This window comes from Protopterus annectens, chromosome 12.part0 (assembly GCF_019279795.1).
Source record: "Protopterus annectens isolate FY-2018-M chromosome 12.part0, PAN1.0, whole genome shotgun sequence".
Lineage (NCBI taxonomy): Eukaryota > Metazoa > Chordata > Ceratodontiformes > Protopteridae > Protopterus > Protopterus annectens.
Genome location: NC_056746.1, coordinates 593,399,784 through 593,422,511, shown reverse-complemented (window position 1 = coordinate 593,422,511; position 22,728 = coordinate 593,399,784). Strand labels below are relative to the sequence as shown.

Below are 22,728 nucleotides of genomic sequence, written 5' to 3'. Positions count from 1 at the left end.
AATTGCTATAATAATAGGTTTTGCGTTACCATGTACTTTCTGAAGAATATGAAGTCTGAAATTCAAATGCTTGTCATTTTTATTTATTTAACATTAGTTAACCAGGAAAGTCTGACTTGGAACAAAAGCCACTTTTCAGCAGAAACACTCCAGACACACGTCTTTGTAAGACAGGAGGACACCAGAGCAAACCCACACAGGACATGCAGACTCCACACAAAAGGCACCCCAGCCAGGAATCAAACCAGACAACCTGGAGCTATCAGGCAACAATGCTACCACTGCACCACTGACTATGTTACAAAACAAAAATACAGAAACCACAGATTTTATGAGGAACAGAACAAATATGAGGCAAAAATCTGCAAATTTTTATAAATGGTGGTGGGCAGGGAACAGGGTTCAAGCCTTATTCTCTACCACCACCATGTGGCAACTGGGGCATTTTATACACACACACACACACACACACACACACACACACACACACACACACACACACACACACACACACACACACACACACACTACCTGAGCCACAGCTGCTGTAAAGTCCTTTCCATGCCAAGTAAATCCCTGAGCCAAAGTTGTTGTAAAGCGAAGTCCTTTCCATGCCAAGTAAAGCCTGCACTAAATCCGTTGAGGAATTCCCATCCTTCTTTCCCATGAGAGCACCTAGTCCTTCCTGCGGACGATGCAGTCTGATCCCCTTCCAATCTATGCAGTTGTAACTGAAAAGACTGCCTGGAAAATTTGGAGTTAAATGTTGCCTTCATACTCCGGACTGCTGGTGGAGACAGTCTGGATTCTGTGCGGATGCTCCAGATTGGTTCACCAGCAGTCCGAATGCTGCGAGTGCGTATGCGAGATGTTCTGGGACTCGTGTTTTTTATTTATTTCATTTTCTTTTTTGTTTTATTTTACTTTTTTACAGCTGGGGGGGCTGCACAGCTTGGAGGGCTGCAGTCCTGCAGTCCAATAGCACAAGCCGCCCCTGCCTATCTGCAAACTTTGTTAGCCAGAGGTCTTGGTTCTCTGCATGGAGATCTCAGAGTAAATTCTAAAAATAAGATGACCCAACACCAAGCTCTTAGGGGCACTGCTGGTCACTTTCGTACTTTCTGATGAAGCAGCTGCTTCCCACACTCTATGGGTTCTGTCTTTCCTCCACTTTGCTGTCAATCTTACAAAACATTCAACAATTTTTAAAGCACTTAGCTTATCTGTGATTCCAGCATGAAGAATGATGCTAAGGCCTTAACCAGGTCAAAATATGCTGCATGCCACCATCTACAGCCTCAGTAACCCTTTCTAATAAACTTACAGGAATAAACAGGAGCTACCCTTCACAAAATCAAACTGTTGGGAGCAAAGTCTAAACAGATTGTGGACACCACAGTTTAAGAAGTCAGTTATATTATGTTCCATGGCTTTTCAGATGAGGCTTGTAAGACTGATAGGTCTATATTTATCCAATTCATTTGTAAGACCAGCCTATAAAGGGGCATCACCACTGCTGTGTGCTACTCATCAGAGAAAAACAGTAGCTAAACTTAAGTGAAAAAGATTAAAAAGGGTCTGCAAGGGCTTGTTTAACTCTATTATTTAAAAAGCAGGTATATTATCAGATCCACTTAGTTTGACACTTTAATTAAATGGTCTTTAGAGATAGTTGGGGGAGTATGGAATTCAAATAGTTCAGGCATTTGAAAGGAAGTTTCAGGAGTGAAGCCAGCATGAAGTATGTTTGCAAGTATATTGGCAATATCAGTTGGGTTAGAATAGGAGGCCCCATTATGAATAGGCTCTGAGCAATGTAGGGTATTATGGTTTTAGTTTTCTGACATAGCTAACGATAGCTTTATAATTATCTTTGGCTTCAGAAGCCAGCCTAAGTTCATGGGCTTCTATATTTGTTTTTGTTTTGTTTTGTTTTGTTAACACATTTGACAATATCCTTGAAGGGATAAGAAATTAGTAGGATAGACAGGTCAGAAAATAAATGGAGCAGACTGAAAAGTCTCCTGCAGGATCTCTGACCTAGAAAGGTGTAGTTTACAGGTCAGGATCTCCTCTGTCTCACTGATTCCAGGATCGTGCCAAATTTGAGTTCTTCTGGAGAGGATTGTGAGGAAGCCAAAGTCTGATAACCTGGATGGTTTTCTTGAAACTGTTTCCACAATCATAGCTGCTGCAATCAAAACTGTCAGCATCAAAGCTATCATGCCCATAAACCACCTCAACCACCATGAAGAGCTGAAGGTGCTGAGGTCTAGTGCTGATGTCACACACAGGTTCAAATGCTGCTGATAATGACACCATTCATGGCACAAAAGAATTAGTGGTGATGCAGGACTTGAGCCATGAAGACTGAATTTAGTGGTCCTCTGCAGAGTATAACTTGGTGTTGAGAGCAAGTACTATGAAAATTAGTGCTGATGACAGGAGAACCATCAGCACAAATGTGGATGGCAATTGGCTGTTACATTTCTAGCTCCAAAACAGGGCCTAAGGGCAGGCACATAAGTGAAGGATAAAGGTTATTCAGTAGCTGTCTAGTGATGTCGGGATATAGGACAAGTAGCTCAATTTGGGCATTCACCAAAGTCTCCACCATCTACTTTTACTCCAAATATACTAATTTAGTCAACATAATTTTCATGGCAAAAGAGAGACAGGAATTTAAATTCCAAGATAATTCATGCTCTGAAGAGAAGATGCCATTTTTCTTAATCAGGGTGGTCCCACTGATAAGAACTTTCAGCAACAGAACTTCACCAAGAGACGTTTTTCCGTCTCCTGAGAAGGCTGTACTGTCTCGGGGCAGAATGGTCCTACCTTTATACCTCTGATAAAGGAGATCTGTCTGATTCTTTTTGTCTTACTTCCTTTGGTTTTCTTTTTTTCTTCTTTGTTCCTTCCTTTTTTGCCCTTAGAGGGCTCATGACACAGATATAATTTTTCCTGGGGGATCTTCTGTCCAAAGTTAATGCTCTTTTGGAAACCAGCAGTCTTGTCAATTTTCAGACTAAAAACAAGTTCTCTAGATAGCATTACTGTCCAACACACAGTACAGACAAAACATCTGATTAATACAAAAACACAACCAAAAAAACTAAAACCTATACCCTTCACTAAAACTAAAATTTAGAAAGGGAAGGGAATGGCTTGAGGCCTACCAAAAAAAATAGTCCATGGAAAAGGGTAAACTATCATACGCAAAACAGAAGCAAACCATTAAAACTGACTAGTCTGAATGAACATCTATTTATTGTTATACAAATCATGCAAAAATTAGTTATCTCCCTAAAACAGGAACAATCGAGCACTTAAGCACTGTGGGTGTAAGAGGAGAAGCTTGAGCTTTGGGTAAAGCCTGAAAATGATGAGTAAGTACTGCCTGAAGGGGCTACTTCATATGCTCTTCAATAGGAGTGTATGGACTGGACAATATAATATCTTGAGAAATAAAATTGCTGGTACCCATACCTTAAAGTGAGACTGCTTTTGTTACATCTACCACAGATTAAGGCCTTTAACAGTACTCAGTACTTGAGACGTTAAAGTTTCAGACTTGACTCGCTCTTGGGCAGGATATTATGAGGTACTCATAGAAACCATTCAAATGGTATAAGCCAAAATTCAGTTACTCTTGTTAGGACTATTCAGGAAGGTACTGAGAAAACAGTATCAGAGATGGAATCCTCAAGGGCCAGTGGTCAAAACTTATGCTGTTTATACATACTATGTGAAGCCTGTCTTGGTTCATTGGTTCTTATGACAATATTGACCCTAGAGCAACTTAAGAAGCCTAGCCATGCATTGTCATGAAGTCATTTGCCCTTGTAATTTAAATATGAAATAATCCAGAGCAGTAGAACTTTACAGGTTACCCCTCTCCATAGTGGGCAATGGTGCTACTCCACAGATGAATTTTTTGTTTAACATCCAGTCATCCAGATTAAATTTGAATAGAGTAAGAGTAGATCTTTTTATGTGGAGAGGAGGATGATTCCAAGGAAGTGGAATTCTTTGTGATACACCTCTATACTTTCATATTGTATTTATGTTTCAGAAGAGATTAAGATGTCTTGAGCAGGAGTTTATTCCACTATTGGACTTGTGGATATGCAGTAGGTCTGAAAGGACAGGATCTGCTGAAGCTCAGTATGCAAGGAAGAGGTCAGCCCTCAGCAGACTATATGATACCAAGAATAAGGGCAAGGCTTTGAGATGATCAGTTTATCATCATTAGCCCCCTTTTTCATATTTTTCCACATGGGGTTGGGGTATTGTGTTAACTGTCGCCAACTCTCTCGATTAAGTGCCACACTCCTGCCTTCTTCAACACTCATGCCTGACTGTCACAGATCTTCTTTCACACAATCCATCCACCTCTTTGCTTGACATCCTAATTTCCTCTTACCTTCTTCCTGTCTGTCCCAAATCTTCCTCACTGGATTGTGCCCAGACCACCGTAATCTGTTCTCTTTGATCTTTTCTGTAATTGCTACTATGGCGTCTGCTGTTATGTCCTCATTTCTTCATCTGTCCCACAGTGTACATCCTATCACCTTTCTCACGCACTTAATTTCCATCATCTCTAGCTTCAACTGTCCTGCCTTTACTGCCCAGGTTTCTGTACCATACAGTAGTACTGGTCGCACATTACTTTTCAGTTTCTTTGGCATTCTTCTGTCATAGACTACACCTGATACTCTATGCCAGTTGGCTGCAGCCCCTCTGATTCTAGCTTTGACCTCTTAATTCAGACTACCCTTCTGCTCAACTTCTCCTCCCAGATACTTGAAGCTGTTTACATGTTCCACTATCTTCCCTTCTGTCTCTATTCTCAGCTTCTTCTAATTTCCCCAATTTGCTGCCATTACCACCATGTTATCTGTGCTTAGTTTCATCCCATGTCCCTTCAGATTTGCATTCCATTCTCCTATCCTTTGCTGAAGTTCTAGCTCAGATTCTGCCTGTACTGCCACATCATCTGCATACAGCAGCTTTGTTGATCCCTCCCCTCCAACCTGTTTGCTAATGTAGTCCATCACCAGTATGAACAGCAGTGGGCTCAGAGCTGAACCCTGATGTACACCCACACCCACTGGGAACCCCTCTGTGAGGCCCCATACCCACTGGGAACCCCTCTTTGAGGCCAAACACTGTCTGTACTTGAGTCATTGGGTCCTTGTACATAGCCTGCTCTAATTCTACCAATGTTTCTGGGACTTCAAACCACTGCAGTACTGCCGAGATCAGCTTTCTTGGGACCTTGTCATATGCTTTCTCCAAGTCTAGGAATGCCCAGTTGGACTCTCTCTCCTCATCTCTAACTTCTTCTCAAGTATCTGTCTCAATGCAAATATCGGGTCAGTTGAGCTGCATCCTGATCTGAATCAAAACTTCTCATCTCCCATCTTACACTCTACTACTCTGCGTATCCGTTTATCAATTACCTTCTCCAGAACTTTCATGCAGTGTGATAGGAGTTTGATGCCTCTGTACTGCCCACAGTTGTGGATGTCCCCTTTGTTCTTGTACACTGGCATGAGTACGCTTATTCTTCAGTCATCTGGGATATGCCTCTCTCCACACTGCTATTAGTATCCTCAGGAGCCATTTCTCCCCATCTCACCCAGCATCTTTATCATATCTGCTGTGACCTCATCTGAGCCTGCTGCTTTCCTTGACTTCCTCTTCCTTAGTGCTAATCTTACTTCTTCTAGGGTGGGCTCCTCTTCTGCTCTCACAGTAGGCTGTTTCTGGGGCAGTACAGCTTCTTTGAGGTTTTCTTCATTCAGAAGCTGCTGGAAATACTCCTTCCACCTGCCTTTGATGTCCTCTGGGCTGGTTAAGAGGTTGTTGCTGGCATCCCTTATGAAGGGTGTCTGACTATCTTCTTTATCTTTCTGTCTTTGCCTTGCAAACTGATATAGTCTCTCTGTGCTCCTAACTGAGTCACTTTCCAGAATTTGGTACAGTGCCTCAGATGCCCTATTCTTTGCTATTGCAACTCCTTTCTTAGCTTCTTTGTTAGCCAACCAATAGTCCTTCCTAGCCTGGTCAGTCTTTTCTGTCTCCCACTTCTTCCTGCACTCCTTTTTTCTTTTGATGACTTCCTGGACTTCTGCATTCCACCACCAGCTTTCCTTATGTACTTTATTTACCATACCTGGCTCGGCCACATATATTTTCTGTAGTCCTAACACATGCTGTTTTAGGCACTGCTATTCTTCAACTCCACCTCTTTCCTCCTCTTCTTGGGATGCTAGAGCCCTGAGTAATTCCTTGAACTGTTGTACTTTCTCTCCAGTCAACTTCCATGTCTTCAGCCTGGTCTCTGTTGACCTTAGAGCCTTCTCTGACCACTGCTTGCAGCTGATTGTGGCAACTAGTGGTTGATGCTATGGCCCTACTGTTTCACTGGGGATGACTTTACAATCATGGATTCTGCCCCAGTGCCTTTTCCTTACTAGGAGGAAGTCTACCTGAGTTGCATGTTGACTACTCTTGTATGTGATCTTGTGACTGTCTTTCTTTCTGAACCATGTGTTGGCTACTATTAAGCCATTTGCCAGACAGAAGTCTAGAATGGCTTCTCCTTCTTTACTCCTGTTACCCCACCCATGTGGATCCAGGCAATCCTCATATCCTGTTCTGTCTGTCCTGATATGTGCATTCGAGTCACCTATTATCAACACCAGTTCATGTTGTCCTGCTTTATCTAGTAGGTCCTACAACTGCTGGCTGAATGCATTCTTTTTCTCACTATCACAACCCTCCTGTGGGGCATAAGGCTGAGATTATGAATACTGCCCCATCATTATACTGGAGACTGATTGCCACAAGTCTGTTATTAATTCTGATGATATCCCTTACTGCCTTCTGAAGCCCCTCTCTCACCACAATTCCTACACCATTTCTAGCCTGCCATCCCCCAGAGTAGTAGACTCTGGATCCCAAGCCAAGTGGCTTTGCTGCACTGCCCTTCCATCTCATCTCCTGGATACATAAGATGTCCAGCCTCCTCCGTATCATCATGTCATCCACTTCCAAGCTGCGTCCTGTCAGTGAACCTACATTAAGCATAGCAATTCTCAGTTCATGTTTGGCAGGTTGGTTGGTTTTATGTCCAGATTTTGCTCAACAGAGCTATCCCAGGTAACCCAGGCTGGGCAACTAGACACCGGCCAGCCAGTAGCTTATTGACCCAGGGCTAATTTGAGATGATCAGTGTTCTGATGATTTAGGTCTTTGATTTTCTTGGCAAGAAAATACTGTGGATATGCAAGCTGTGCAAAGTGTTTGGACAAGTACATGCCAAAGGAGGCATTATATTCAATGATCGTCCTAATAAGTGATGAATGATTTGAAATGGTCGCATTGCTGGACAACATACCCTTACTAATAAGCTGCATAAAGAAAAAGGACTTTCTTACAATAGTGCACACATGTTGTCTTCATTGGTTCCCTGGTCCCTAACTACCAGATTGATTTTCAGGGGTGTATTATCAATGTAATAGTTACAACTTGATAAAGGTTCCATTATACAACATCATCATCAACCCCCTTTTTCTCATTTTCTACATGGAGTTGGGGTGTCATGTCACTTGTCAACAACGATCTCTGTTTAATGCCACTCGCTCACCTCCTTTGACACTCATGCCTCAGTGTTGCAGGTCTTCCCTCACAAAATCCATCAATACACTCATATCCTCTTATCTTCTTCCTGCCTGTCCCAAATCTTCTTCACCAGATTGTCTTCTGGTTTTCTGAACATGTGCAAAACTACCATAATCTCTTCTCTGTGACCTTTTCTGCAATCGGAGCTAATTTGGCTTCTGCTCTTATGTTCTCGGTTCTTGTCTCACAGTGTGCATCCTACCACCTGTCTCAGGCACTTCATCTCCATCCCTCATAGAGGGAGGAAAGCACTTAACCTAGAATTTTGTATAATAATTTCATTTTGACCTTCCTGCTGCAGTGGTGGTTCATTTTGGTGTTTGGAGTTTTCTGGTTGTCTTTGTGGTTCCCTACTTCATCTTCATCACCTATAGCTTCTTCAACTGCTCTGTTTTTATTTATTTATTTAGTTATTTATTTATCTTTGTTGACTGGGAATGTCCAACTGGGACAGATACCCTTTTTTTATCAAAGGACCCAGAAGAAAAGCTCCAATATTCACATATAAAGACAATATAGAGTATATTTTCATTTTCCACATTGTATATAATATTTTCATCAATGATTACTTATACATTTTTGCATACATACTAAGGTATGACAGATGATTATTGCTTATCTTATAACCTTTACTGCCAAGATTTCTTTACCATACAGTAGTTCTGGTTGCACCACTACTTTGAACACCTTACTTTTTTGCTTTTCTGGCATTCTTCTGTCATACACTATCCCTGACAATTTGTGTCTGCTGGCTGCAACACCTCATTAAGACTTCCCTTCTACTCAACCACCTCCATGTGAATTGAAACTATTAATCTGTTCCACTATTTTCCCTTCTATTTCAATTCTCAGCTTCTTCTGATTTCACCATTTGCTGCCACTGATACTGTCTTATCTGTACTCAGTTTCATCCTATGTGCATACCGTTTTGCAACACATTTCCCTATCTTTTGCTGAAGTTCTTGTTCCGAATCTGATGGTAATGGCACATTGTCTGCATACAGCAACTTTGTTGATCAGTCCCCCAACCTGTTTGATAATACTGTCCATCACCAGTATAAAAAGCATTGGGCTCAGAGCTGCTCCCTGATACAACATACCAGCACTAAGAACTACCCAAATTAGCTTTCTTGGGACCTTGTCATGTGCTTTCTCCATGTCCGGGAATATATTATTGAAAATTTTCCTCATCTCTAGCTTCTTCTCAGCTTTTGGACTCACTGCAAACATCGGGTCAGTTGTGCTGGTCCTAACTTGAATCCAAACTGCTCACCTCCCATCTCATTTGGCATTTAGTTTTAGTGCATGGTTTTCATATTAACAATTTGTTAGGGACCGGACCTCTGGGTAAATCTTGGTGTCTTCTGAAGAGTCATTAATGGCTTCTATTTTACATTCTTCCAAAAATTTGGTCAGCCATAAGTCCTTAACATTGGCTTTGAGCTCCAACAAATAAATGCTAAAGAGTAGTGGCTCAAGTACAGAACCCTGGGGTTCATAGGTAGGTACTAGGCTATTGGCCCTAGGGCCTATATAAGCTTAGCCAAAAGGTACCCTGGCTTTCGCCACCCAAGAAAATTATTTTCCTGTGCCACTGTCCAGCAGAGCCACAAAAGGTGAATTTCCTATCTCCCATCCAATCATCAAGATTTTTCTTGAAGAGTGCTAATGATGAGCTTTGTTTGATATAGATAGGTAGTTTGTTCCAGAGTATGGGAAGCCTCTGGGACAGGAATCTATCCCTCCAGCATGTTCTGTTTTTTGTGGTGACAAGGTTTAGGTCCCTAGAGCGTGTAACTCTGAGGGATTGGGATTTCTTTAAGTGGTGCATGTCCAAATGCTCTGGGTTTGACATAGCTTTGTATGTTAGGCAGAGATCGCCTCTGAGTAGGCGATATGCAATGGAGTAAAGCTGCAGTTTTTTGAGACGGTCTGCGTAGGGCATCAGTTTGAGGCTGGTAATCCTCTTTGTGAGGTATTTCTGTGGCCTTTCAGTTGTTGTAGATGTCTTGTGAGGTACATACCAAAAAGGGCGTTGTATTCTATAATGGGTCTAATGAGTGATGAGTAGAGGGGTCAATGACCTCTTTTTTCCTGGATGAGAAATCTTTTGTGATGAGGTGTGCCACATAGAAGGATTTCCTGACTACTGTGGTACATCATTGCTGACAGGTCTTTTGGAGGAGATAGAGCCACCAACCCTAATTTCCTGGGTTCTATTTCTATTGGTGTTTGCAGATATTGGCTGTAGCGCAGATTAGGTGTGCAGATTTACCATACACTGGTAAAACTCTCCCAAACAAGGGCAAGTTTAGTGACATTGGAAGTATAAAGCTGTTGAACTGTTCAAGTGAATTGGTTGGAGGGCATGTGCAATTATAAAGTCTTTACATGATATTAAGTAAAAAGTGTACAAAAATAAAGCTATGTAATACAAAATACATTTGTGTCTGCATTGCAGTCTTCATGTCAACAACATATGTCACTTCAATTCAAGAGCACCACAGCAAATACAAACACATAAACAGTGGATAGCATTAGTTGAAAGATCAAAATATAAACAGCAGGTATACACAGTTTTCAGGTAAACAATAGATACATACAGTTTTCATCAAGCCTTCCTCTAAAGTAGTTTCTTAGATGTAATGACTCACTTATGTATCTGCACAGGCAGCAAATACACAAAGAGACCTGGAAGATATAGTGGTGGATACAGCAAATAATTTAGTGTGAAACAAAAACAACAATTCAAATGTAGCAACAACACTGAGTTCTGTAGTATATGACCTCTGAGACAGCATGGAAGATATTTTGGAAGAAAATGATAAAATACTTTTAATTTAAGGCATTTAGAACTACTATAGTGTGGATTAATGGAATAGTGTGGATTAATGGAGCCCATCTGAACAATTTGCTTGTTAATGGTGCAGTACCCTTCAAAGGTTCAGGGTTGAAGTATACTTACCAAGCACCTGAGTACGTTGTTCGCAATGCCGTTTCGCTTTACTGATCCTTTTTTCATTACTGAAATGTTTGCAGACGAGATCACTTGTAAATAATCTGTGCATTTAGAGTCATCAAGTTTATCAAGCGTGGTAGTACTACAAAGAGAAAAAAAAACAGACCAAATAAGGGAAATGTTAGGCTAATAGCACAGTTTCTGTAACACTGTATTACTTTGCATAGCGGAGTGCCACTGGCCAATACAATGCATTGTTAATTGTGCATCATGTTATACAGCTGTAATGTATGTCTTCCTTTGCATTTGAACTACACCTTTTCTCTGTCTTAAACTATATTTGAGAGTGAAACTTAGCAGTCTCCTCACTACATAGTCCTCTTAGAATTTTCTATCAATAAACTGTATCATCAGTCATGCAGGAATTGTATGTGTTGGTCTGTATATATAGATTTATGGTGTACTTTCAATAGCCATATACACTGCAAGGAAACAAAACCATGAACTAGACTAGACAGGAAAAGGAATTTGGAAACACATGGATTTAAAGTGCATTGCAGTGAGAAGCTGAGAAAAAGAGGTTGCGGCAGTAAGAACCAGAATGGGGATAATATCAATTTGGAGGTGATTCATAGGGAAAAAGGGAAGGATGGCTGAGATATTCTCCAAGGAATCTGAGAAGCAGGATACCTGCTGCTTTTTCTACAGTATAAAGAGCATCAGATGCAGGAATGAATAATGGAAGAGACAGGCTTAAGATTCTCAAATCAAGAGTATCTTGCAACAGATCAAGGCACATGGTAACATTAAGACTTAAATCCTTTACAAACCTACTGCAACAGATAGAAAACATTCATTATTTGTTTTTGCAAAGTATTTATGAAAGAATCATATTACAGTACCTCTGTACAATAGTACAACTATGTCCTATTTCTTTTACAAACTTCTACTAACAATGTACAATGAAATATTATCTCGTAGGTTATAATTATAACTTGTGTGGTTCAGTAAATTCACCAAAATTCTTTCAAGTAAACATAATTTAGTTATGCATGCACTCAAAACTCTTTTTTTTTTTTAATACAACTGAAAATAAACCATTTTTATAAAACTAGACACAGTTCAACTAATTGAGCTCCCTACCATGTCAGTACCACTCTTTCATACCTGTAATGCAAAATTTAGGACTACTATATATGAGATTTGAGATTTGATCATTTTTTAACATTCTAGCATCAACAAACATTTGTACCACTTTAAAAGTCATTCAGTACCACCACCTTGCTGTTTAGCTGAAGATATTAAGGCATGACTATCTCTCTGCATGCCCTCTATCTCCAAACTGTAACAATTGGGATGAATCTGATTTCCAGGTGCATGTAATGGAAGTTAAAGCATGATTGTCAGTACTAAAAGTTAACGTCATATACTTGTTAAATGCATTAACCCAAACTCAAGATTTTGTAATAGATTTAAATGCAACAGAATTACTCAATATGGGTGAATGCAAGACAGTATTTATTTTGCATAAAACCTCCTCATATATTGGTGCCAAAACTTTTTCAGCATATTCCCTGTTTAAACATATACCAATAAAAATGTCAAAATAATCACTTTTATCTGTTTTTTTTTTTTTTTGCTGGAGAGCAACACACACCTCTCAAACTCCATGGTTGCATCAACTCGAAAAAAGGGAGAAATCTCCCTAAATACGTGAATCACTGCCAGCGTACAATTAGAAATTGCACCGACAATAATTTCCTATGGGAAAAGGTGTTCAGCTTTATGGTCACCATTTCTTTTTGGGATCTACTGAAGCTCAATCAATTTTACCTCCAGAATGTGTAGGTGGAATCCCACCAGGTTAAAACTGAATATTTCTTGCCAGAGATCTGGGATCATTTTTCCAGGTTTTTGTAAATGTTTGAAAAACTACATAATTAAAATGAAAAGCTATAGGTGAAAGCTTACCTCTGTAACACCATTTCATAGATATGCAAAGTGATATGACAGCACAGTTGAGTAAATATCCAAGCTTTCTTCCTGACTCTGCAGTGTCTTTGATCAATAACCACAAGCTCTTCTAGAACAGATCTTGGCCACCTGTGGCCATATTTGAAAAATGAATGGATTTATCCTATAAACACTGCAACTTCCACTCCCATGAAAACAGTGAGAAGATACTAATAACTATTTTTGAGATGTCGTATAGCCTGGGCTTCCTACCAGCAAACCTGTTGTCTGATTTAACAGAACAACACAAGTCTTCCCCCAAAAAGGAGATCAACTTCAGCCCAATCTAAGACTTCTAACAGCCAAGGGGATAATCATGAGATATATAGATAGAAAAGAAAAAAAAGATTTGTTTTCCAGATCACCAGCTCTTTACTATTGTGAGTGTTCTAGTAACTTCACTCCACTTATCACTGATTTCCAGACTGATCCCCTTACATGCCAGGATTTCTATGTCGCCTTTTGGTTGAATTGAGAGAATCACTAGATACAAATTTCATGAATATTTTGATGCTCATTGGCACAAATATAAATATCAACTTATTTAACTTTATAGACTCAAGATGTTGCTGTTGATACAGAACAAATAAAGCATTCCCCTCGGGTATAACATCAACTATGTATGAATCAAAATCCCATAAAATATGTCCAAGATACCTTTCCAAAACAGATTTTTATAGTTAGATTCAGTTGCCAGGAGCATTACCCTCCAAAATAAATGAGATTTAGGCCCAAATACTACACTATAACATTTTGAAACAAAGTCAGACATGGCTCATCTACAGGTAGTGCATATATAAGCCCAAATGGCTTTCAACATAGGAAATAAAGTACCACTCTTAAGAAATCCAAGTAAAGCTAGCACATAGACACTGAGCCTGGGCCCATTCAACCCATCTCTACCAAATGAAAATAGTGCATTCCTTCAAATGACTTTCCAGATATGACTTCCCAGCAACTCTCCCACATATCAAGCTTTCAACAAAGGAAAAAAGCATGGTTAGCAGTGATGGTTGAGGTACGCTGGTGAGGCTGATTCAGTGACACATATAGCACAACCACTCACATGCAAACATAGCATGGCATACATCAAGTGCAAAAGATAACATCATGGCATACAAAGTAGTGTGCATAGGGCAATGAAAACAATTGCATATGCAAATGATGAACTTAAACATAGCACTATGATTAGAAATGTGCAAACATTTCTTGATGAGCCATGATGATCAATTTATCTGGACACCGCCATTTTTCAGTAAACAGGTGCATCGCCTGTGTTAAGATGTTAGAACTAGCATTTACTTTAGTGGCTGGTTTGGGAGCTAGTGTCCTCAGTGTTGTGCGCTATCGCCCTCTCTGTCACAGAAAGGCCAGGGTATAGTCAGCCACTAACATGTGGATGAAGACTTTATACAGGAGTTGTAGATATGTGTCATCCTCTCATGGGATCAAGGGATATGTGTGAGCTGCCTATTCCAGTGGACACAAAGGCATGCACATTTAACCATCCTTATCATACTATAAGGGACATATTAGGAGTTTTGCAAGACTTGACTACATGAATTCTACACCAGTTCTTTGACATGATGCTAATGTATATGGATGTGCATATTTATTCCTCTAAATTCAGTGAAGAGAGACAGCATTACAGGTTGCATTCTACAACACAACTCATTTCCATTTGGTTCTAGGAGCCATTTACTACACTCATAATGTTATCAAGGGCTCCCACTCCTTCAGTTGCCAGGTAGTGTGCACTGCACAGGGTTTTAGATACAATTCTTCCTTGGTGCCATATAAGCAATTACTATGATTACCACATCTGGCACATGGGTGACTTATTCCAGTGTTTTATGCTGGAAGACTGTCTGTAAGGTTATCTGTTCTATAGGTGCACAAACTGTCAACCATAGATAACAGAATGATTGATTCCCATGAACATGGGTAGCAGACCACTCATAATGTTTTTTTGTTGTGTCTTGTATGTAATGCTCATGGCCCATACCCTCCATCACCAGACCATGGCACAGATGCCATATAACACAACATTGTCACAGGTATAGTACATCGTTAAACATGTGTTTTGTGTGCTGGAGGCTCACTTCTGCTTCCTGCATACATTTACTAGTGCAGTGCAGTGTAATATTTATCAGAGATCTATGGCAAGATAGTTGTGTCCTGTGATTTGCTATATAACATAGTGCAATGAAAACAGTTAGAGCAATGGGGGACCTGTAACACTGGTCGATATAACTGTGCCACATGAGGAAGTATACCAGTTGAAGAATTTATGAACAAACTGGATGTAATCGGCCTTTGTGACAGGCATATGCAGGAGCAGGACATAATGGCATTAGCATACAGGTAAAATCTGGAAATCATCAGGAAAATACAAGCAAAGAACAAAACTGATGCATGCAGTCACATGACAAAGCTCTGCATTACAGTGCACTGACTGGCCAAGCTGTGTATCAGACATCAACATAGTCATATAAACAAGAGGTAAGGAAATGGCGCAGTCATCATTATTTGCACAGGTGGCAGGAGATATCAGTCCAAGCTTAAGTGGAAGGCTCATGGGTGGTGCTAATTCTAAACACACAGAAGTCTGGGAGATTGGAGGGTGTAAAGAAGCTTTAAGACATGGAACACTGTCTGGGTTTACTATATAACTGTACAGTGTTAGGTACAGTGACTGATGGTCTGGAGGATGACAAAGCACATATGGGAATGCTGTTGAAGCCCCTGCTCTAGTGTTCCTGCAGACTGATTGCATCCAGTATGCTGCATCCAGGCATAGGTAAGTGCTGTGTTTGGTAAAACTACAGGGAAGTGGTCTGGTGTTCAAACTTGGGACCCTGTGTGAGCTGCCCAATGGTGTGTGTACTGACAGTCAGGATGGGCAAGCATCACCCATGTCAAGGGGATCATCCACTGCAGCCAGGGATGGAGACCACACTGAAATCAAATATTCACTGGCAATGTACAGGAGAGTGTCCACAGTTGGGTGGAGGCCATAATGGAACCAGATACGCATTGGCCATGGCTGCCATAAGAACACCCGCTACCACAACTAGAAAGAACTATGGAAAGTGAGGTCAGTGCAGCTGTGTAGCAAATTCTGTATGCCATTTATATCAACCTTTTTTGGGTATAGACAGCTCACAACTTTCCCATTGCATGACCAGGGAGGTGGGTCCCCATAACTGCAAGGATGCACTAATGAATTTTAAGTGTAATGCCCCAGCTAATAACAGTTATGTCTGCCACTGATCCCTATAAGCAGAGTTGCTCTACCCATGGTGGTTAATGCTGTAAAGTTCTTGTAATGGTTGAAGGTCTTAATGTGGGCTACACTGCACGCAGTGCCTGGCACTGATATGATTTGATTATTGGTCATCTGTGACCAGATCACAGACTTGCACAGCCAGTGACTGATGCTAAGGGTGATCCTCAGACAATAGAAAATTTCCTCAGTCATGTCACCTATGACCAGTTGCATGCACTCCTAGTGATGTATGTGTGTACACACCTCAAAGGTAGTGTGGTTGTCTGATGTGTGTGAATTACGTGTGTGGGTAACATGCCCAGAATGACATATGCAAAACAAAGATGATGCTGATGGTTCTTCATGGCCTCCACAGTCCTCTCAGCCCTCCATTTTTAGCTCCAATCACAAAGTTATACTGTGCTCAGACTGAGCTAAATGCATAGTTGGTCTCTACAGGCCCACTAATATGAGAAATGTGTTGACTTTTTGTGTTCGATCAGTTGTATACAGATAGCATGCCAATGCTAAAGCTGGAACATATGTGTCACTCCCACCACTGACTGGCACACAAATTGCTACATTTCAAGAATATACATAGCCTATGTTTACATGCATACCTTGTGGTTCAGGTTGTTTGTTGTCTCCATCTCAGACCTGATGTCTATGAGTATGGAAAAGCAGATGCATTTCTCTGAGTAAACCCATACAGGTAGTAGGTAATGTCCCATAGGACTGTCATGCCCCTACTCACATGCAGCATCACCTGCAAATATTTGGACAGTTGCATCTTATAGTACAGGTTGACACTGTTGTAAGTCTGATGTCCCTTTGTATCACACATGCAGAGAGGTATGTTTTAGTACAGCAGGCAAACATGCAATATGATTTTCAACAGCAACTCCATGTGCCACTAATCAACTGTGGCAGCCCCTACAGATATTCTAGCAGTTGTCACCAGCCCTAATCCAACATCCAGTCAACCACTCAGTAACAGGGTTCTCTTAGTGTCTTCACTGAGAGAGTCTATGATTTCCTCAGTGTTTGTCAGCTGCTTCCTTGATGGAGTCCACCTAAGTGGTCAGCCTATCCCTGGCATTTTTCTGAGCTTTGATACTGTCATGGAACAGCCTTTCAATGATACTCTAACACACAAACACTGCAATGCTGTCTTGTGTCAGTCCATTCTGCACCTATTTATGGAAGGCCTTGTCCACTCTACTTTCCTGCAGCATAAGCCTACCATGTGTGCATAGGACTTGCAGCAGAGACGCAGTCATCTGGGTGCTGAACATCTCCAGGTGTTGCTAGTCTTTCAGCTCCAAAACCAGTAAAAGTACACCTGTGGGTATACATGTTGGTCAGTGTGGGTATGCAGAATCATCTTTTCAGACAACACATGTCTCCTCAATGAAATAATACTTCTCTGTTGGACACTACTCTGTGCACTGACATCAGGTAACTGTTTAAGCACTGTCTCATAATGTGGCATTTGTGGGTATGTCCAGCAAGTATTCTGTGCCTTTCATCGCTGCCAGTATTAAAGTCTGTTCCCAGTGTACCAGGTGCCCAACATCCCCAGTAGCCAGAAATACACTATGTGTGAATATACAGCTATGTGTACACAATGGCACAGCAGCAGGACTGTGGTTTGGCAAGTGCGTTTCTTGTCCCCTGTCTGGGAAAATATCCCATTCCGAATAGGATCACACACTATCTTCATTATTCCTTATGCTCTGGTTGGAGGTACCACACACACACACACACACACACACACACACACACACACACACACACACACACACACACACACACACACACACACACACACACACACACAGACACACAGAGGAATGTAACCTGTCCTGTCTGTTACCTCTGCTCTGGCTGGAGGCATCCCCCACAGGAATGCAATCTGTCCTACCTTTTCCCTTTATCCTGTCGAATTATTCCCCCAGCAGCCTATTAGATCCCTGTGATGGCCAGTGCAGTGTTACCACAAACACACTCTGCATCCCAGTGACAGTGTCTGTGATGCCCATACCTCCTTAATGTCTGCAATTATGAGTTCTATTACTGCTATTTTATCTTCTGTCAGTTTCCTTATATGGCAGCACACTTTATTATTTACTTTCTTCTGTTTCTGTGTGTTGCTTATTGTAAGGCAGTATTCCACAAAATGGTGACTAGTGTATTAATCTTACTAAAATGGGGTTTAAAGAGCAGCTATTCCATTCATGAGGTGAACTAGCATAAAAAATTTTCAGTAGTGCCAATAATATATTGCATTATTATATCCTGCCACTGAACCCCTCCACATCCCCTGCTAAGTAAATACCAGCTCCAAGACTGCACAATTAAGGGAAAGTGCATGTTTCATAATCCCATAACTATTGTAATCACAGACAAAGAGCATACTTCCATACCCGGGGATTGTCAATCTCACACCATTGTCAGTTAACAGTTTCTGCCTACCAAATAGTGTTGATCAAACAGATGTCAATGTTTGGTCCATTTGATTACAAATACCACATCCTTATATATTCTGATATATTGAAAGAGAGAGAGAAGAGACATATAGATGTATAGATGTAGATAAAGACATAGATATAGATATAGATATAGCTTTATACCTTCCTTACACAGTACATGTCTCTGAATGTTCTCTCATCTTCCATGCTTCTGCAACCACCGATCCTCAGATCAATTCATCCTACTACCTCCAGAATGACACTTTGTTGAGCAGGCTCCCTGCCTTCGTGATGAGTTGATGTCAATGTTAACTCAACTGTAGTCTCAAGGAATGAGGGATCAGTTGTGTAGTTGTATGTGTAGAGCCTGAATTCATAAGCTTAATGTATATTGTTCAATGTCCCTAAAGGTACTGCTTACTGCTAATTGATGCCTTCTAAAATTTGAGGTGATGAACCTTGAGGCTCACAGTCTCCACCACAGGGTGCACAAGAAATGGGCTTCCCCAAACCCTCCCCTGGTAGGACAGCTCTTTCTTATCTTCTTTATGCTATACCACAATGGCCTGAGTTTATTCTTGAACTTGAGTCACTAGCAGTGCAAGCTGATGCCACATATCTTTGCCAGTGAGCTGACAAAGGACAGCAGATTTTTTGCAAAGTTATTATCTTCTATCCTGTTAATTTTATATATTTTTTTAAAGATGGCACCTATCTACGCACTAAAATCTTATTTCAAGTTATTAACATGCCAGTCTTTTGTCTTCTTTCATCAACACTATAATATTAAATTATTTTGATATAATTTTATATGGCTTCTAGCTATCTTAAAAACAAGAGCTTAAGGAGTTTGCACTGAGGAATAGGGATATATTTTGGATTTGCCTGATTAGGCAACATTAAGTCAACATAACTATAAAAATGCAGCTGATGAAAAGGTAAATCTAAAACTATACAGAATTCCAGAGACTCACTGACTAATAGTTAAAGTATAAGTTGCTTTGGACCATTTCTAGCTCTTTTCAAGTTCCCTGTATAAAAAAATCCGCCTGGGCACTTTTGCGCGGTTGGGCGCATAGCGCAGCAGCGGTTATACAGGTTTAAACTATTTCTGGCTCCGCCAAGTGTACTCTTCAAATTTTCCCTTGGAAAGCTCTACTCAGTCTATTTAGCTGTATATATTAGCACTTGTTTTCGGGACTTCCATTCTTAGCAAGCACTCGTATACTAAAGTAAGCACTCATACTAAAGTAAGCACTACAGCCATCCACTACCCCCGTGAATACCCACTTCCTTTAAAGGCACAGCACTCCTTTTAATATTCTAGCATGTCAAGTAGTAGACCACTAGCATCCTCTCTTGTCCAGCTGGTTAATCTGGGAATCTTAAGACAATGTTACAGTTGTCTCATGTACACAGACAACCCTCTCCTCCTTCCTACTAACACAAATACTTCTGAGAGATGCAACTATATAGCCAGACTGGAGGCTGAACTCTCTCAACTCAGAACTGGCAAGACCAGACAGGAGGAGAAGGCACCCACACTCGAAGCAAAACCAGTCACACATAAAACCACCACTGCTACAAACCAAACACATAAGAACACAAAGACATACTTGGAGGCTCTTATAAAAAACTTACCAAAACAACAGAGACCTCCAAAGCAGACACCCAGAAATACAACCTCACAAAACATAATACCTACAACACATACCTCAAGCAACAGGTGTGTCACACAATCACAGCCCCTAAGGCAAAACACTATGCCAGAGACATTTGTAATAGGTGACTCTATAGTCACACACACCGATGTCCCACTTACCAGGCTGAATAAGGAGAGGGTAACGGTGAGCTGCCTATCGTGAGCTAGGATCCGCCACATTACACACGCACTCAGGTCACTCCAAAGCAAGTACAAGTCTGATGCAGTCATTGTCCATGCTGGTGTGAATGACCTGAGACGTACTTCCCTGGACTACATGAAAAGAGACATTGAGGAGCTCTCCGATTATGTAGCCCAGACTGGTATGACCCTGACCCTGAGCAGCATCCTGCCTTGAATGATTCCTCAGTACAAAGACAAAATGATCAGTTTTAACAATTGGCTTAATCACTGGTGTCATTCTAGGGGGATCCAATGTCTGTCAGCCTGGGATGACATGCTGGACAAGCGTTGCTTCGCAAGGGACGGCTTGCACCTGTCACCACTGGGCTTCCGGATACTGGCCAAGGCTCTTGCCACCCCCATAGTGCCTTTTTTAGGCAATGCTCAAAAGACAAATCAACCTCCGTAATAAACAAAAATGGTAAAAAATTAAGAGTAATGCTGCTCAACGCCAGAAGTCTAAATCTCAAGATGCAGGCACTCGAAGCACTTCTCAGTATGGAGAACATCGATGTCTGTGCAGTAACTGAAACCTGGTTTAAGGCTCCTGAGAGCACTCCAGCACTACCAGGCTATACCTCATATCATGCTTTTCGGCCTCAAGTTCCAGGCCGAACCACAAAGGGAGGGGGAGTGTCCATTTTCATAAAGGACACCTACACCTCTCGATTGGTGGCTACCCAAGAAGCATCAGAAACCATACAAGTTTTACTCACCATAGGCAAAACTGCCATACAACTGGTTGCATGTTATAGAACACCCTCCCAATCCCAGGAATCCCATCAAGCATTCCTGAAGACACTGGAGGATATGAATGTCACACCAAACACCATCATATTGGGTGACTTCAACTACCCCAACATAGACTGGGCCCACTATTCTAGCCCTAACACCGTAGCCCTAAGATTCTTAGAATTCATTAACTCGAATGCTATGGAGCAACTGGTCACTTCTCCTACGAGGGGAGATAATATACTTGACCTGGTTATCACAAACATGGGGCCCAAATGCTCCGCAACGGATGTAAACCTCTCACTAGTAAGATCTGACCATAAATTGATCACGTTGGATGTACATATCCCACCCCCACCCCTAGAACAAAAGACTACAGTGAAAAACTTTTCAAAAGCTGACTTTACGCTCCTTAAGTCAGAAATGGTATCCTTTAAGCCTACTGGGTTAATGGAAACCACTTCCCAAAATGCTGAATCCTACACAAAAGCCTTCTACGGACATCTCCAAGAATGCATGGATCAAGCAATCCCAACTAAAACCAAAACCCTCTCCACCAAGGGAAGACGCCCGGTTTGGTGGACCCTGGCTATAAACAAACTGTACAACAAAATAAGGAAGCTACTGCAGGACAAAGCCAAATCCCACAAGGAAAAGGCTTCCCTGATCAGCACAAGTAAAAAACTACGTTCTCTCATAAAAACATCCAAAGCCAACTTTGAGAGAAAGATTGCCAAGGATACCAAGGACAATCACAAGGCCTTCTTCAATTATGTCAGAACCTTGGGAGGAAATTCTCAGATATGCTCTGAGTTGGTACACAACGACAAAAAATTCACTGACCCTACCGACATTGCCAATATTCTGGCAGATAGATTCAGTGCAAATTTCTCCCCTCCCTCACCCCCGAAAGGTGAAATAATTATCCCTGCTGAATGTAACCTACCTGTCATCTCAGACGTACAGGTAAAATCAGCACTCAACAAAGCAAAAAACACAGCATCTATGGGACCCGATGGTATCCCCAGTTGCGTGTTACATGAACTTCAAGATGAACTAAACCCGCACCTAAAAACGCTGTTCAATCTTAGCCTCACTACAGGATATGTACCGGAACACTGGTGCACAGCAACAGTGGTCCCACTCCACAAAGGGGGAAATTCCACTGACCCTGGTAACTACCTACCCATAAGTCTGACCAGCCTGGTCTGCAAGGCTATGGAAAGAATCATCATGGAACTCATAAATGGCGACATTGTGGATCTGCAGACCCTTGATCCCACCCAGTTTGGTTTTGTAAAAGGCAGATCCTGCCTCTTAAACCTAGTTGACTTCTTCGAGTCAGTCACTAGTGCCATCGACGAGGGCAAGGCTGTCCACACTGCCTACTTGGACTTGGCTAAAGCCTTTGACACAATACCACACTCTGGCATCATAGACAAGCTCAGCAGCCTAAATGTAAATCCATATGTCACAAGATGGGTAGCAAACTGGCTAAAAAACAGAACCCATAAGGTCAAAATTGATGGAGCCATGTCAGACTCAAAACCAGTAATGAGTGGTGTCCCACAGGGCTCAGTCCTGGGACCGCTCTTATTCAGCATTTACTTCTCAGATGTGAAAGCAAATATGGGAGGATTATGGCTGACAAAGTTTGCAGATGACTGCAAACTGGGTGCCATAGTCGATTCACCTGCTGACACACACA

The 22,728-nt window shown here is 41.4% G+C and overlaps 1 protein-coding gene across 1 annotated transcript in view; it reads right to left on the bottom strand.

Moving 5' to 3' along the window:
• The window catches only part of LOC122816734 (mesothelin-like), a 464,103-nt gene that overhangs the window by 269,335 nt on the left and 172,040 nt on the right, over positions 1 to 22,728 (bottom strand). The window contains exon 9 of the mRNA XM_044089728.1: positions 10,658 to 10,793. Within this exon, the coding sequence (XP_043945663.1) occupies positions 10,658 to 10,793 (136 nt within the window). The remainder of the gene's footprint in view (positions 1 to 10,657; positions 10,794 to 22,728) is intronic.